Consider the following 17,567-nt stretch of genomic DNA (forward strand, 5'->3'; position numbering starts at 1 on the left):
TTTTGAAATGTAAATTACATCATAACTTCTCCTCAGCTGCTGGTTAACCTGGCCGATCTTCGACCCACTTTTCTCCAGATTGTCGCTACGTTTCTCCATTTTCTGTTATCTCTTCTATTATTTTCTTCTCTTTTCTTTCTTACCGCTATTTTTTATTTTTCTTCTTTGTGCTACCGCTATTTTTATTTTTATTCTTCGTGACAGGGGTTCACTTTGTCCCGGGGAGTCCAGTTCAGCATTCGCTTCAATGATATCTGGCGCCATCTAGCGTCGTGAATGGGTATAATGTCTAGACCCCGAATATTAGACGACCCCCACTTTTTTAGTCTTATTTCAATGCAAAAAACACCGTCTTATATTCGGGCCAATACGGTACTTACAAAATGCGGATTTTCCAATGTAAACAGAACGTCAGAAATTAAGTCTGTTCCATTTTAGCCAAGCAAGTCCCAAATCCTAAAATTGGTGACTGGACACGCATCTTATTATTTCATCGTCTTGATGATCACACACTTCAAACAGGTGAAAATTCCTGCTGCATCCTGTCTATAAGGGACGGGTAAATATGAAATAACTGCGTTTGATGATTACTTTGCACAAGCGGCAGTCATACCATACAGCCCTAACATGATTACCACTTGCTCAGAGATGGTATCCACTGTCTGGACTGAATGCGTGTTTTTGAATGTGGGAACGAGCTGGGGCACAACATACAAACGCCACACTCAGGACGGTCTGAGCTGAGATCCGAAAACCAGAACCTCTCGGCCGCGCTGTAAAACGTAACCGCCATCATAAACATGTTGATGAATTATAATACTCCTCCAATGTCAACTGATGTTGACATGATCTTTCTGAAGCCAGAATAAATTGCTCACAACAATAACAGAGCATTAGATTGTACAAGTATGCCTAATATTGTGTTTGAGTGTGTGTGATTTATATCCATGGCTCCTTACGACTGTTCCGTTCAGCATTGGTAATGTGTTTTGCAGCATGAATATGTTTTATGATTTGCATAAATATCCGCCTGCGATTGGCTGACAACCAGTTTAGGCCAACTGCCCAAAAACAGCTGGGCTCGGGCGCACCCGCGACCTTCGTGAGGATAAGCGGATTAGAAAATGGATGGATGGATAAATATCTGCTTCTCTCGTTTACCAACGGCGTGACAATGAAACGGTGTTCAACACATCATCCAGAATCTGACCTCCAACAATCTATTGCGTCTGAACTTTTTTTTTTTCTTTCGCCAGTTTGACTCGCTTATTTGCATTCACGTGCAATGTCTCGTCAACTGACTAATATGTGCATTTTATAATTATTCGTGAGAACACCTATGAGGGCACCAGAAATCCCAAGAGTTAGAAAAAAAAATCTGTTTCGTAGGAGAAGCTCCACTCAACCATGCAGGCAATATAAAGACAGATGTGAGAAGGAGATCATTTATTTTAAGAGCAGACGTACAGCCGCAGTGTGCGATTGCCTCTTTGACCGTTTTATACCTGCAAGCTGAGCACTAAGTCCAGGATAAGAGGACAGGCTGACGATTGAACTTAGAGTTCCTGTTTTAGAAAGACACGACGTCTGCAAAACTCTTCAGTTCGAGACTCAGCTTTTCACCTGCAACAAAGATTGCGCTTATTCTGGACAGTAAAGACAGATGGTGTGAGGGACGAATGAGAGAGGCACAGGCTCCCACATCCAATGCTGTCCTTTTGGCCCTTGAGCCGAGACGCAATAATTCAACCCCTAACAAATCGCAAACGCACACCATGGCTTCATTTGACCTTGAGGTGGCTCCACAAGTTTGGAGAGGAATATTAATGACAGCGATTGCACCTGAGGACCACCTTTGGCGGGCAGACGCTTCCTTGCAAGGCACCTTTTGCATCCCAAAAGAGTGATACCACTCATGGCTCGTGGTATGCCCTGGAGGATAAATAGTGGCCCTATTTTTATAGACGGGCGCACATGCGCTCAGCGTGAAAACGGACGCATGTTCATTTTCGTGTCGGGGCAAGTCCAGTTTACCATGTTTGGGAATTTGGCAAACTGCGCTGGGCCTCGGTGGTTTCGAGGGTTTTTTTTCTCACCTGACAGGAAGGGATGCAATGTTTCGTATTGTTTATGCAGGAGATTGAAAAAGTCGGCATATTTGGTTAAATGATATTTCATAGTGTGGTGAAGTGCCATCAGAACATATTTGCCACCTCGGAAATTTTCTTGCCTGGTTCTACCTTCCAAAAATATTATTTGACTGTGGCCTGCCAATGCAAAATGACATCTGCACCTGTAAATGTGTTTTCCCGCTTTACTGTAACTCTTACATCAGACCTCTCATACACTGACATCTTGTGAATACAAGATCTCAGGATGTGTGTGTGTCAACACACACACACATCCTGTCATTTTTTTATTTTTTTTATTCCGCAGTCAATCTTCAAACAGTGTGGTTCCCAAATACGCACGAGCGCATGGAATGTTCTGCCGGTCGATGTCGGTATACAGCCGCCACCTGTAATGCTGTATGCCTTTTGAAAAATGGAGGATGGAGTTGGAGGGGGCTGTGGATGCCCCCACTTTTGGCGCATACCGCCCCTTCACCCCCCACAACCCACCCCCGTCCCCCCGTCTGCATGATATGATATGAATAAAAAACTTAATTCTGTTAAAGATTTGCACTCATACCTGCAGGCCCTTAAACACATAAAAATGTTTTGCCATTTGTTTCCCATTTCCACTTTTATGTTAAAATGGAAATCCTTGCCCCGCCCCCGACCCCCACATCCAAACAAAATGATGCCAACGAGACGATGTATTGGCGTGCAGCTGCGTGACATTACTTACTCACTGTTAAAACCATTATTTATAGAAATATTCAGATAAAATAGGCTTTTGTCAAAACTGTAATGTTATGCTTATGCAAAAACTGCCGAGGGCAAGCCATTATGTTGGCTCTCCAATGAGTGCAAAGCCTGAGCGAAAGACGAATAACCAGCAGAGAAACAACAAAACACCCTGGCCTCGATGGAACGTCAACCGGTTTGCAGTCCACAAACCTCCTGGGCAAAGGATATTTCGCATAGAATTAAAAAAAAAAAATAACTGCCTCTTTATTCATCATTGATGTGATGATCAGTATTGCAAGAATAAAATTTCTTTCACATGAATGCCAAGAAAGAATTGCTGCGTCCTTGTAGCTTTCTGTGAATTGCCCTCACTTTGGATAAACAGTCCTTCTCTGTGGCTGCTCAAAAAAACTAAAAACAAAAAAAAACAAACAAAAAAAAAACCCTGTGTCACATTAGTAGTCTGAAGCGGCGCCAGGCTGCACGCAAGGCACTTATTCTGAGTGATAAAAACATAAAATACACATTCTGGTTCATGTGAACTGAGCGTTTTTTTTTCTATAATGAGAGTATTTTTGATTCATTAAAGAAATGGTAATTTTTATAAACACATTGTGCTGTCCAAATCTTGATGTTCAGTTATTGCAAAATAACAAAAAAAAGAAAACAAACAAACAAAAAAACACCCCCCAAAAATCTGGCATGGTTTACTGGTATCTCTAATTAAAATATTTGTTGACCGGTGGTTTTTAATTGAGAAATGACATTTAAAAAAAAAACCCTCTTCTCTGTATGATGCAGTCCAAGCTAAACTTTGACCTTTGAATTACAAAGTATATCCCAAATGATGCCTGTTTTTCATCACCTGCTAATGCATTTATGGGATATGTTCCAAAATGTGATTTGTGAGGACACCTGCCCGCTGTAGGTGAGTCCAAAGTGGATGAATGAGCCCTATTTAAAGCCATTCCCTCAAGGTGAGAGAATAGGACTCTTTTACCGTCGCGGTCGGTCACCATATGGGAGTCATAAAGTCTCGGGCACATGACTTTCCATTTCACGTTTCATTCACGCTCATATTTAATAGAGAAGAAGTGCAATGGCAGCAAAGTGACAGAAATGATAAACGGGTACATTACAGTTCAATCTATCGTAGAGTTAACAGCCTTCTTGCCCTTTGCACATCTTGCCCACTGTAGGTATGTAGGTAGCCAGCTAGCCAGCTAGCCGGATCGATGGATGCATCATCCACTCCGGACTGGTGAATTTGGCCCAAGTAGAGTCTGTGGCGTATTATAAAAAGTCAATTGTGTTTAAAAGCAATCAAAGAGGTTCCTTAAGCTGTTGGAGTACCAAGGCGCTTATTGATATATCGTGGTGACTTAAATTTTATCAGCTTCATAAGCTTCATAATGGCCCTCGGGAGAGAGCAGATAACCGCCAAAGCTGAAAAAGTCCTCATTTAGATAAGTACCGAATTGTACACTTTTATCGGTACTCGCCCCCTGCATTTCAGTTAAGATTCGTGCTTTGTACATTGTGATATGAGGGATATAGCAAAGATTTGAACTCGATTTGTGTTGCCTAATCCTGATTGCCTAATAACGACAGGCAACAAATGTTGACAAAATCAATTCATCAGAGATGCAAGTACATTTTTCTAGATGTTTTTTTTTTGTGCTGGTTTCAAATCTGCCCTTGTTTTTTTGTCTAGCACATGAGGTTTTCATAATAATAATTACAATAAAAATATTACTACGACGACGACTACTACGACTACTACTACTACTACTAATGTAGCAATAATATGATATCTAACAGGCGGCCTGGTGGACCAGTGGTTAGTGCGTTGACCTCACAGTCTAAAGGTCGTGGGTTTGATCCCGGCTCCGGCCTTCCTGTGTGGAGGTTGCATGTTCTCTGCATGGGTTTTCTCCGGGTACTCTGGTTTCCTCCCATATTCCCAAAACATGCACGGCAGGCTGATTGAACACTCTAAAATTGTCCCTAGGTGTGAGGGTGAGAGCGGATGGTTGTTGGTCTCTGTGTGCCCTGTGATTGGCTGGCCACCGGTTCAGGGCTTCCCCCGCCTACTGCCCGAAGACGCCTGGGATAGGCTCCAGCACGCCCACACGACCCTTGTGAGGATAAAGCGGATCGGAAAATGGATGGATGGATAATATCTAGTAGTAATAGTATTAGAGACATATTTGGTAATATGTAAAAATTAAGGGTCAGGCTACAAATTACAACGCATGTTAAAATATGTGGGTGGCCCGGTGAGCCAGTGGATAGTGCGTCGACCTCACAGTGCAGAGGTCGTGGGTTCGATCCCGGCTCAGGCCTTCCTGTGTGGAGTTTGCATGATCTCCCCGGGCCTGCGCGGGTTTTCTCCGGTACTCCGGTTTCCTCCCACATTCCAAAAACATGCATGGCAGGCTGATTGAACACTTTAAATTGTCCCTAGGTGTGAGTGTGAGTGCGGACGGTTGTTTATCTCTGTGTGCCCTGCGATTGGCTGGCAACCGGTTCAGGGTGTACCCCGTCTACTGCCCAATGACAGCTCGGATAGGCTCCAGCACGGCCACGACCCTCGTGAGGCAATCTTTAATAGGTCAAACTTAAAAACAAAAAAGGGGGGGAAAAAAAGTAAGGACATTTTTTAAATCAGCATCACAAATACAATTATTGCCACATTTATGATTCAAATGAACTGTTGACCGGTGTAATCCGTGTTCTGAATTACAACGTGGCTGACTTTGTGCCTAATTAATCAACAGCAATTTAACGGAGTATCTTGTGTTAGATCTTTGCGGTCCAGTGTACTGCAACAAAATATGAATGTATTGAAGACATAAACAACCAAAAATGTGCTTGTTTTTCTCTCGTTGAAAAATACATATTGACTTTGTAATGACGAATGAATTATTCATAGCTTTAGCCTGATCAAATTTTGAGGCCATTTTTCTGATTAGAAACAGGAAATAAATAATGCCAGCTTTCACAATGTACCGGTAATGTAATACTTGCAGTGCTGCATTGCACTGCAAGTATTCCAAGTCCACTGAAATGCAACATTTTTTAATGGATTTATTAGGTTTTTTTTTTTTTTACATATGCACGCACACACACACTTGCTCTGCCATGTGAACTGTGATGAATTGCTTCACATTTTGAGGTCTGTTTCTAGAATGCCGCTTTCTCCGGGGTAGGTGGGGACAAGTCCTTCCCTCAAGTCATAATTCAATTGCTCCATGATTGTAATCATTAAGTTTTATCAACCTTGACCATTTGCGGCGTTCTGCTGCGCAATGCGTACTTTGAACAGTCGCCGGTCTCAGGAGATGTCCATCCATTTATTTTCCAGACCGCGTATCCTGTTCAGGGTCACGGGGAAGTGGAGTCTATCTAGCTGACTCAGGACTACACCCTGGATTGGTCACCGGTCAGTCGCAACAGTAAAGAGAGAGACAATATCTCTCACCCACTTTCATACTTTTCCCTGAGCTCACTCGATATTCAAATAGCAATAGGGTCTTATGGAACTAAATAATTTCATGAAGCTTTTATGTAACAAACCTTGCTAAAATCATCTAATTAAAATGTGTCATTATAATGATGTGTAGTTTGAGTAAAAAAAAAAAAAAAAAAGAAGTGTTCTAATTAAAATTACAAATGAAGCTGCAAAAGAAAGCATCCCTAATGTGTATCCGCAAGCCATAAAGGAGTTGACTTAAGTGAGAAGTTTGTATTAAATCCTGAATATTCATGCATATGTTAACAGTATGGACCAATTTTGTAAATAGTTGCATTCGTGATGTGCTCATGGGAGGAAGACCAATCCAAATATTGTCAATGAGGAGCCACTAAGCCAGGAAAGTCAGCAGTGGGATAGAAGGAAAGGACAGTGAGAGGGAGAGAGAGAGAAAAAAAAGCAGTCTTACCTTCCTCAGGGAGCACATATCTCACGGCTGCAACTTTTCCCGAATAGCGCTCTCTCAGCTCTCCTGCGTTATCCTTTCCAGACGGAGGAGAAGGAAGGAAAGTCAAGTGTTTCTATCCTGCCTGCCATTCTGCTCATGGGAGAAACTCAGTGGACAAGCCCACCTGACCTAGTAAGCCCCGCCCCTCGCCTGACTTGCTCTTTTCTTGACTGACCGCATTATGACTCCACATCTTTCTTGTCCTCCTGTCGGTCATTTTGACCATCCGTCCGTCTGTCTGTGAAGCTTGATGATACCGCTGAGAGTCTCGCTGGTGTCAAAAATACGATAACAAAATATACATCATCATTGATTGTCTCTCTTATTTGATCTGACCCCCTGGACGAAAATGTTGTTACCAAGGAAATGTTTTTTTTTTTTTTTACTGAACGGCTGTCACAATGGAAAGGTCACAATGTAAAAAAAAAAGTGCCCAACTCCCTGATGACTGCTCAGATAATAGCAATTGCAGGAAGAAGTGAAAAGTCCTACTTTCCCAAATTCCAAAATTACACCCCTTTTCGAGGCATAAAATGATGGCTCCATCACAAACACAATTCACACTCCCGGAACCTGCGTTGAATTGATGTGGCTTGTCCAAGCCAGCTGGATACAAAGAGGTAGCCGAGAAGACATTGATTCAAACTTGACTTACCACTTCAAAGCCCCTGGGTTCACAATACACAAATATTAGACTGGTCACGCAAACAAATGAAGTATTGACTTGAATTAATATCTTCTTGTCAACCGCCTCCAAACAACTGTATTATGCTAGTTAAACATGAACAATTATGGTAATTAGGCCGACTTAATATTTTTGTGTTAACATAGTGTGAAACTGGTTGGTAATAAATACCACACACACACACACACACACACACACACACACACACACACACACACACACACACACACAAACAAATGAAGTATTGACTTAAATTAACATTTTCCACTTTTTTACTCACCAGCCCCTGTTGGCTAGTCGATTCCCAGCAAGCTTTCTCAGCACTTTCATGAACCACATTTTTTTGTTGGTGTTGATTATATTTTTAATATACTTAAAGGTGACAATGATGCCAAAATGGACTCGAAAGAGGTTTACAAGCTTTTTAAGTAATCACTGTGATGACGACATAATTGTTTAACATTACGGGGTCGTGACATGTACTCATCTCTGATGATGTCATTTTGTCTTTTGGCCTCATCAATATGAGACTGGACTTTACACCGATCTGATCGTTAGAGACATATTTCGAATTTTATGCGAAATCGGTGATCGGTTGTCATGCCATCATTTGCAGACAATAATGTCAGTGACAAGATTTGGGGGGAATTATTGTTCATATTTTTTTCCCCAATGCATCTCAATTATCATGTTCAGTCGATTATACACAAATTTGGACTATTGGTGGGCCGGTACGGTTCTGCTGATTGGTGATATTCTCTCTGAGACTGTGTGGATTTTCCCCGGGTACTCCGGTTTCCTCCCACATTCAAAAAACACACATGGCAGGTTAATAGAACACTCTAAATTGTCCCGAGGTGTGAGAGTGTGAGCGCGAATGGTTGTTCATCTCTGTGTGCCCTGCGATTAGCTGGCGACCAGTTCAGGGTGTCCCCCTCCTACTGCCCGAAGACAGCTGGGTTAGGCTCCAACATGCTCTGCGACCCTTGTAAGGATAAGCAGATCGCAAAATGGGAGGATGGATGGATGGATGATTGGGTCCAAAATCCTTATTGTGTGAATGTCAAACACTGCTAGCTATGGTGTTGGGGTTCACACTCTATAAATTACCCCTACGGTAATCTTAATCCTAACCCATTATCCCTCCAAACCCTAACCCCAACCCTCACCCTAACACCCTAACCCTAAAACTAATCCTGAACATAACCCTAACCCCCTACCCCTAACCCTTAAACCGAAACCTAATCTAACCCTAACCCCCATAACGATAAACCTAACCCAACCCTAACTCTAACCCTAACCGATAGGCTACTTGTGCCATCAGAGAATTAAGACTCATCCCTGCATGACCTGAGCTGCATTCCATTTCATGTCCTGTGTACCTCAAGAGCTCCAACAATGTGTTTTTGCAATTAAGAGTTGCACTTTGAACTATTTACACATGACAGAAACATGACCTAAACAGTTTTGATTTGTTGGGTTGACAAGGTAATGCATGTATCAAAAAACAAACAAGCAAAAAAAATGCTGGAAAATTCTCAGAAAAGTTGCTCAAATCCATCGGCACTAGAGGCCTTGTTTGGGGGTGGTGGGGGGGGGCAACAACAGAATTAATCTTGGAATGTATTTACATATGGGCAAATTACATTACATTGAAATGATTACTCTTGTTTCATTAAACTCAGCCCTGAAAACAGAATCAATAAATCATCTGTTCTGCAAGGACAAGGACAAAAGAGAGTGCCCAAAGCGTGCAATTATACGCATGACTTCGTTACCAAACTTGAATAATTTCTCTTTGCTGCAAGTATTTTGGTTTTCTAAATTTGTAAAAACACGAATGAGGTTTCAGCAGCTCTACAATGCACCCACCGCCATGTGATTTAGCTTGAACTATGTGGCAAGCAGTTCACTTTATGTTTGAATGGAACCATTTCTTTCCTTTGTATAAAAGACCGTGTCAGCTGTGTTTACCTCCCGGTGTTTGTTCTTATTCTTATCCATCCATCCATCAATTTTCTAATCCTCATGAGGGTGCCGGGCGTGCTGGAGCCTATCGGAGCTGTCGTCTGGCAGTCGGTGGGATACACCCTGAATCGGTTGCTAGCCAATCGCAGGGCACATACAGAGGAACAACCATTTGCGCTCACAATCGCAGCTTGAGACAGTTTAGAGCACAAGTGTCAAACTCAAGGCCCGGGGGCCAGATCTGGCCAGCCACATAATTTGATGTGGCCCACAAAAGCAGCTCAACCATGTCAACTTACATGATCCTTTCTAAAATGTCTACAAAAATGTTAAATTCTCATATGGAATAAATAAGAGATATATTATAAGCATTTCCTTGTTACTAACCCCCTCATGATAGTAATTTAAACAATATTTGAATCAACAGTTATTCTTGACTTCTTCATATGGTTTCAGTCATAACGATGGGAGGATGGATGGATGGATGATTGGGTCCAAAATCCTTATTGTGTGAATGTCAAACACTGCTAGCTATGGTGTTGGGGTTCACACTCTATAAATTACCCCTACGGTAATCTTAATCCTAACCCATTATCCCTCCAAACCCTAACCCCAACCCTCACCCTAACACCCTAACCCTAAAACTAATCCTGAACATAACCCTAACCCCCTACCCCTAACCCTTAAACCGAAACCTAATCTAACCCTAACCCCCATAACGATAAACCTAACCCAACCCTAACTCTAACCCTAACCGATAGGCTACTTGTGCCATCAGAGAATTAAGACTCATCCCTGCATGACCTGAGCTGCATTCCATTTCATGTCCTGTGTACCTCAAGAGCTCCAACAATGTGTTTTTGCAATTAAGAGTTGCACTTTGAACTATTTACACATGACAGAAACATGACCTAAACAGTTTTGATTTGTTGGGTTGACAAGGTAATGCATGTATCAAAAAACAAACAAGCAAAAAAAATGCTGGAAAATTCTCAGAAAAGTTGCTCAAATCCATCGGCACTAGAGGCCTTGTTTGGGGGTGGTGGGGGGGGGGCAACAACAGAATTAATCTTGGAATGTATTTACATATGGGCAAATTACATTACATTGAAATGATTACTCTTGTTTCATTAAACTCAGCCCTGAAAACAGAATCAATAAATCATCTGTTCTGCAAGGACAAGGACAAAAGAGAGTGCCCAAAGCGTGCAATTATACGCATGACTTCGTTACCAAACTTGAATAATTTCTCTTTGCTGCAAGTATTTTGGTTTTCTAAATTTGTAAAAACACGAATGAGGTTTCAGCAGCTCTACAATGCACCCACCGCCATGTGATTTAGCTTGAACTATGTGGCAAGCAGTTCACTTTATGTTTGAATGGAACCATTTCTTTCCTTTGTATAAAAGACCGTGTCAGCTGTGTTTACCTCCCGGTGTTTGTTCTTATTCTTATCCATCCATCCATCAATTTTCTAATCCTCATGAGGGTGCCGGGCGTGCTGGAGCCTATCGGAGCTGTCGTCTGGCAGTCGGTGGGATACACCCTGAATCGGTTGCTAGCCAATCGCAGGGCACATACAGAGGAACAACCATTTGCGCTCACAATCGCAGCTTGAGACAGTTTAGAGCACAAGTGTCAAACTCAAGGCCCGGGGGCCAGATCTGGCCAGCCACATAATTTGATGTGGCCCACAAAAGCAGCTCAACCATGTCAACTTACATGATCCTTTCTAAAATGTCTACAAAAATGTTAAATTCTCATATGGAATAAATAAGAGATATATTATAAGCATTTCCTTGTTACTAACCCCCTCATGATAGTAATTTAAACAATATTTGAATCAACAGTTATTCTTGACTTCTTCATATGGTTTCAGTCATAACGTCCCTCCAAGTGAAACAGTAACTAAAATCTGACCCGCACAAAAATGAGTTTGCTACCTCTGGTTTAGAGTCTAAACTTTAGACTCTATGTTTTTCGAATATGGGTATAGTGTTGTACATTGGCAATATTAAAAAAAAGATGACTAAAAGGTATCAGTAATTATATCGAAACTTTATTGATAAAATAAACTTCTGTCAGTGTTCGAAGAGGCTCTTGAGCCAATACGCATGCGCAGCTGGGGCAACGAGGAAGTGGACGACAGAGTCGCAAGGATCGGAGCAACATGCTCCTGCAAACATAGCAGCAGAAGGTATGCCAGAAAAACGCAGCGTACAAGTGTCACGCAGTGTATACCATGAGTCATGAACCAATAATACGTACTTCCTGCTTACACTGATGGATAGAATGAACAAGAATCGCTTTTGAATCTCAATTCATTGTATTCCGGAATGGCTTGGCTTCAGCGTGCACAAAGCAAAAGTAAACGCAGATTTAGTTATTGTGGCAAAGGTGAGAAAGTGCAAAAGAAAAAACAGGAGCCGTGCTTCTTGCCCTCAGAACATAATCTGTTGCGCGCTAGTATTTTTTTTTTATTTTGTGTGTGTGTGTGTGTGTGTCTGTATGTCTGTGTCTACAGTTTCTTTGCTCCGTTGAAAGCAAGCAGAGGCAGCATGTTCGATGCTGGTGTCTTCAACAAGGTCAAGTACTCGCGTCTTGCTGCAGACAATGACGGATACATTGAATTACAGGTAGCAACTTCACTTTTTCGACTGATTGGTTGAGCGTTTGTTGCAAACATGCTGGACAAAATAGACATATGGACACAAACTAGGGTCAAGGTTTTAAAGTAGTGTTTCAAACTAGGGTTGGGTTTCAAATAGAAATGATAGCAGACATTGAACAATTATGCCGCAAAGATATCATGGTACTATTGGATCATGACTCCAACAAAACCTCAATTTCGGTTTCATGACTCACCTACGTTTCTGTCATATGCTGTATTGCGTTTACCAATAGTCTCCAGTTATTTCAGTAATTTCCCAACATTCATGGGCAGTTGTGGAGGAAATTGCACAAAGGATTCATGATGAAATGTGCAATTCTTTTTAACACCTGAATATTTCTTACTGTTATTTACAACAATCAATACTCTAATACAGTGAAGTACACGCGGGTTGATTCATTCATCAATCATCAAATTAAATCGGCAACTCTTTGAACAATCGATTAATTATTTCGAATCATTGTTTAACTTCAAATTGTCCCAAATCCGCTGTTTTGGCAATTATTCATTGATTTTCTGTCGTCGTTCCGGGAAGCAGACAGATGATCTGGAAAATGATGTGGAAATGATTCATGTGAAAAGTGACTTGGAATTTGTTGCTTGGCAGTTTAAGAAAAGTCCTCCAAGGGTCCCCTACAAGGCAATTGCACTGGCAGTCTTCCTCTTTTCGGTTGGCTCCTTACTCGTCATCTTTGGGGCCCTTCTTCTGTCAGGCACCATTGAGGTGGAGGTGAGTTCATTCAAACAGCAGACAAAACAAATGTGCTTATTTCAACTCCTTGAAATTTTTTTTGCTATCTGAAGTCAGTTTTCAAAACATAAGGTATAAATCACACTCAATTTGAACAACATTGACTGAAGCGTAAATGCCCTTTTTTTTTTGATGTACTGCTCTTTTGTAAGACAATGGATGTTTTTTCTTGGCTGCAGTGGACACCTGCTTATTCATAGTTTGGCTTTCGCAAATTTACGGAAGGATTTTTCTTGTTTTAGAAAACTATCCTTGGGGTTTTGCACAAAACATGCCTATTCGTCATCTTCGGTAACATGGCAAAGTCTGATGTGTGTGTGTGTGTGTGTGTGTGTGTGTATTGAATTTTCCCTGGCATTATGCTGTCTGCGGCAGCGTTTCTCTATGTTAATAAATAAAGCCTCCATCGATGGCTGAAAAGGTATCTGTAAACCGGTATGTTTTTGTAGAAAACACTATTTTTAATTAGCAGGTCCTGAGCCAAGCTTTCAAACACGGCGGTAATTAAAACACTCCCGCTGCACTCAATCCTGCTTTAAAAATAGTTGTAATTAACGAGTTGCCTCTGCGTTTTATTGTCCTCCTGCCACGTTGCATTTATGTTCCTTTCCAGACTACCACAGTTTAGCGTATGTTAAAATATGAGTCTGATGTTTTAGACCCTAGGGTGCCAACCCCCGTGGATCCCCCGCTGCGCTTTCTACTTCCGAAATTCACATCTCCATGTGGGAGATAACAGTCTGAATGTATCAAATTTGTAATTATCAGTAGGAGGCTTTCCAGACTACAGATGTTGTTTGCAGAAAATCTGCTCTGACATCGAGGCAAAGCCATTTAAAAAACACATGAACAGTATATTTCGACAATGGATTAGGGGAGAAATCATGTTTCGAGTTGAGTGCATAAGAGGGCAAAGAAAGGGTAACGTAATGACATTCTGTGACACACTGACTCTATTTTTATAGACAAGCGCATGTGCGTTCAGGATTTAAATTTGTGCATCTTGATTTTCATGCTGGGTTATTTGGGGATTTGGGAGACTGCGCTATGCCACGCTGAACATGCCAGGGCACGGAGGGCGTTTGCGCACCCGATAGTTTGGTGACAGAAAAGCAGGTCTAAGTTATGGTGCAGTTTTTGTGGATTTGATCAGATATGGGCACTTAACCTGGGTGGGCGAGTGGTTAGCGTGTCGACCTCACAGTGCAGAAGTCATGGGTTCGAGCCCGGCTCCTGCCCTCCTGTGTGGAGTTTGCATGTTCTCCCCGGGCCTCCGTGGGTTTTCTCTGGGTACTCCGGTTTCCTCCGTCATTCCAAAAACTTGCATGGCAGGCCGATTGAACACTCTAAATCACAGGTGTCAAAGTCAAGGCCTGGGGGCCAAATCTGGCCCGCCACATCATTTTATGTGGCCCGCGAAAGCAAATCAAGCATGTCAAGTTCCATGATGCTTGCTAAAGTCTGAACCAAAGTTTCAATAACAGTCATTATTCTTGACTCCAGATTTTAAAACTAGTTATTCATCAATTTGTTGTGGCTGTGCATGTAATTATTTTCCCATTAAATGGGATTAAACATTTAGATGGTTTCCCAAAATTCATAACAGCCCTCCAAGGGAAACCGTAACTAGAATGTGGCCCGCGACAAAAATGAGTTTGACGCCCCTGCTCTAAATTGTCCCTGTGAACGTGAGCACGGATGGTTGTTTGTGTCTGTGTGCCCTGCGATTGGCCGGCAACTGGTTCACGGTGTCCCCCGCCTACTGCCCGAAGACAGCTGGGATAGGCTCCAGCAGCCTCCGTTTCCCTTGTGAGGATAAAGCGGTTCAGAAAATGGATGGATGGGTGGATGGGCACTTTACCCTATTATGCCGGTCCGTCCTGTGTCCACGACCTGGGTACCCTTCTGTCATCGTCCCTCTGTCTTTATTCATATAATAATCGCCCTGCGTCCCCGGCCATCCTTGTCCGTTTAAAGTGCTTCCACCCAGTACGCCCGCCTACCCCCCTCCGGTCACCAGAGCCTGAGTTGCATGATGTGACGAAACTGTGATCGATAGTCACCAAAATTTATGTTGACCTCTTTACTTAATGCTCACATCAACCTCTGAAAATATTAGAATGACCGCCTAAGTAGTTTAGGGTGTTTTCCTCTTCATAAAGGCGTTCTATTTTCTCTGACTGTACACTAGGTGGCAGTGTTGCTATAAAAATACTGTTGAGATGATAAGAAAATACAGTGTTAGGCTACACTCTGGCCTTGTTATTTTGCCTCCTGACACCATATTCTTAACCTGGTTAGGGACGACTAAAGGGACGGACGAAAACCCACTTCCGTCCTTGCATAGTCTGGGCATTTAAAAAAAAAAAAAAACTTCTCGTCTTCAGTCCCAAAAATGTGTGTCGGTCCGGGGTGGACTGACCGTTCCATCCGAGGGAAGGAATGCCCATCTCTGGATTTGATCCAAGCGCAGGCAGACAGATGTCTGCTGGATATCATTGCGTTTCATTCATAAATATGGCAACAGCTCACATTGAACCTTCTGAATCATTGTTGAAATCAATTTATTGAAAGCATTATTATTTTTAATCAGCTTCAATATATTTTTAAAAGCACCGCTCTGACTGCGGCACAACTGCAGTGTGTGTGGGTGGTGGGGTTGTCATACACAGACGCATGATTGTAGGTGGAAGGCGCCCACTTAAAAGCAGCCAACTTGGTTCAACTAACGCATGCTCTCTTTTGTCTGCTTTGTACTGTACTGTATATCTTTAGCACCCAGATCGCACCATCCCCGTCATCATCATTGGCCTTCTTGTTTTCCTTCCTGGATTTTACCATTTGAGAATCGCCTACTATGCCGCCAAGGGATACCGAGGTTACTCCTATGATGACATCCCAGATTTTGGTGACTGATTGGAGCCACAGCTGCTGACTATCCACACTCCCTGACCAGATGTATCCATTAAGTCCCGCCTGATGTTTTCTTTCTCCAGTGTATCAGACAAAAGACAAAAGTATGGCGCGCTGCAGAAATGGCACTCTATATTTATCCCTCGGTGGACTCTGCCGGATTTAAACTTAATCTCTATGGTTCTGTCTGCTTTGCTCCAGAAAATGGGAAAACCTTAGTGACAGTGAACAAACGTCAAGCAAAGCGGAACAGCTTCTTGTCTGCCTGCATCACACCAGCAACATTGTGCTGTTCTAAAATGACCTCTAGAAAGGGCAAAATCCAGACTACAGACTGAAAACATGTTAATTTTTTTTTTTTTTTTTGTTTTCTCTTACTGCTCAGCTGCTGTTTTGTTACTGAGAATCTGGGTTGCGTAACTCTTTAAAAGTAAGTATTTGCATGTGTTTATTGTTTTAAATTAATTTATGATTTAATTATGGAATTCATTTTACACTGGGCTGTGTGTTTTTGTGGCATGCCACACACAGCATCAGACCACACATGCAGGCACACGAGAGATGCCATATTAAAGTGTTGCACCCCTGAGCTGACATGGGATGGGGGGGGGGGGGGCCTTGCTTCAGGGCAGCGCAGCATTAGTCACAAAAAAGAGGAGCAGCTCTCCAATATATTGTCCTTACGGATGAGCGGGTCTAGCCCCAAAGTATTTGCAGCGCAATGCAAAGTGTGAATGTTTCATAAAATGATAGTGCATTTTTGAAATGCTGTTCCTTTATAATAGGTCCACAAATATATTTGTGTATGCTATTTTGTAGACTGAATAAATTTAAATGGTGAGCTATTTTACTAAATAAATGAAATGTGGTTCTTTTTTTTTTTTTTTAAATTAAATGGTGTCCGGTGTTTATTTCACAGTAATAAGATTAGTTTTTTTTACTGTGAAATAATTACAATTAAATTTATGCTATGTTGATGTAGAAAAAAATATGTACTGGTTGAGTAAAGAAAGATAAGGGAAGGAATAAAGTACTATAAAGCTCTGATTTTTATCATCCTATTAATACAAACAAGCAACGAACCTAATTAAAACACCAGTACATTTGCTTTCCACAAAATAGCAACAAAAAATTTGCATTAAAATGCTTACACTAGTTTTGTCTTCTTGGATAAGCACTGCCATGGAAAAACATTCCTCACAGACGCATATCTTCTAATCTAACAAGTCTTCCCAGAAGTAACTGACGTCCTGAACTAAGTTCACACATATGCAATTTTTTCCAACATTTTTACTCACTGCACACAGTGGCGGATTTTGGTATGTGCAAAATGTGGAGCCACACTGGCTGCCAATTGGTGGGGCGCAGTACAAAGTAACACTACGGAACAAGTTTTCTTTGGGCGTCATGACATCATTATTAGCCTTTGTCAAAGGAAATGTGTGCCCCCTTGCGGAGACAATAAAACATCCATCCATTCATTTTCTAACTTATCTTCACAAGGGTCGCGGGCTTGCTGGAATCTATCTCAGCTCTCTTCGGGCAGTAGCCGGGGGACATCCTGAATTGCCAGTCAATCACAGACAATAAAACATGTACAAGTATTTTGTTTCCAAATATTGAAGTGGATATATCATATCTTCAGGGGAGGTCTTATTATTGCTTGATCACACTGGCCAACAGCAGAATATAATTGGAGTTGACTTTATGTGTTGCTCAATGTATTTTTGATGCTAACCTCAAT

General features: G+C 41.9%; 2 protein-coding genes across 3 annotated transcripts in view; one reads left to right on the plus strand and one right to left on the minus strand.

Moving 5' to 3' along the window:
• LOC109530086 (alpha-1A adrenergic receptor-like) overlaps positions 1 to 7,148 on the minus strand; it is a 10,702-nt gene extending 3,554 nt beyond the window's left edge. The window contains exon 1 of the mRNA XM_019893646.1: positions 6,797 to 7,148. The gene's annotated coding sequence lies outside the window, so the exon portion shown is untranslated. The remainder of the gene's footprint in view (positions 1 to 6,796) is intronic.
• Positions 7,149 to 11,566: 4,418 nt separating this feature from the next.
• On the plus strand, positions 11,567 to 16,718 carry LOC109530913 (transmembrane protein 230-like). 2 transcript variants are annotated; one of them, XM_019894883.1, is made up of 5 exons: positions 11,670 to 11,685; positions 11,780 to 11,885; positions 12,013 to 12,124; positions 12,767 to 12,889; positions 15,686 to 16,706. In XM_019894883.1, the coding sequence occupies exons 3-5, from the start codon at positions 12,047 to 12,049 to the stop codon at positions 15,824 to 15,826; spliced, it is 342 nt and encodes a 113-aa protein (XP_019750442.1). In that variant the 5' UTR covers positions 11,670 to 11,685; positions 11,780 to 11,885; positions 12,013 to 12,046; the 3' UTR covers positions 15,827 to 16,706. The 2 variants fall into 2 exon arrangements, with proteins under 2 accessions (XP_019750439.1, XP_019750442.1); XM_019894880.1 differs by lacking the exon at positions 11,780 to 11,885 and having other exon boundaries at positions 11,567 to 11,685; positions 15,686 to 16,718.
• The last annotated feature ends 849 nt before the right edge of the window (positions 16,719 to 17,567 follow it).

This window comes from Hippocampus comes, unplaced genomic scaffold (assembly GCF_001891065.2).
Source record: "Hippocampus comes isolate QL1 unplaced genomic scaffold, H_comes_QL1_v1.1 scaffold123, whole genome shotgun sequence".
Lineage (NCBI taxonomy): Eukaryota > Metazoa > Chordata > Actinopteri > Syngnathiformes > Syngnathidae > Hippocampus > Hippocampus comes.

Bases quoted from the DNA above. Each gene is read 5' to 3' on its own strand.
- LOC109530913 (XM_019894880.1), top strand. From the start codon at position 11,603: ATGCGCAGCTGGGGCAACGAGGAAGTGGACGACAGAGTCGCAAGGATC. The intron at 11,686-12,012 runs GTATGCCAGAAA...CTGTGTCTACAG, and splicing joins TGCAAACATAGCAGCAGAAG to TTTCTTTGCTCCGTTGAAAG. The intron at 12,890-15,685 runs GTGAGTTCATTC...GTATATCTTTAG, and splicing joins CAGGCACCATTGAGGTGGAG to CACCCAGATCGCACCATCCC.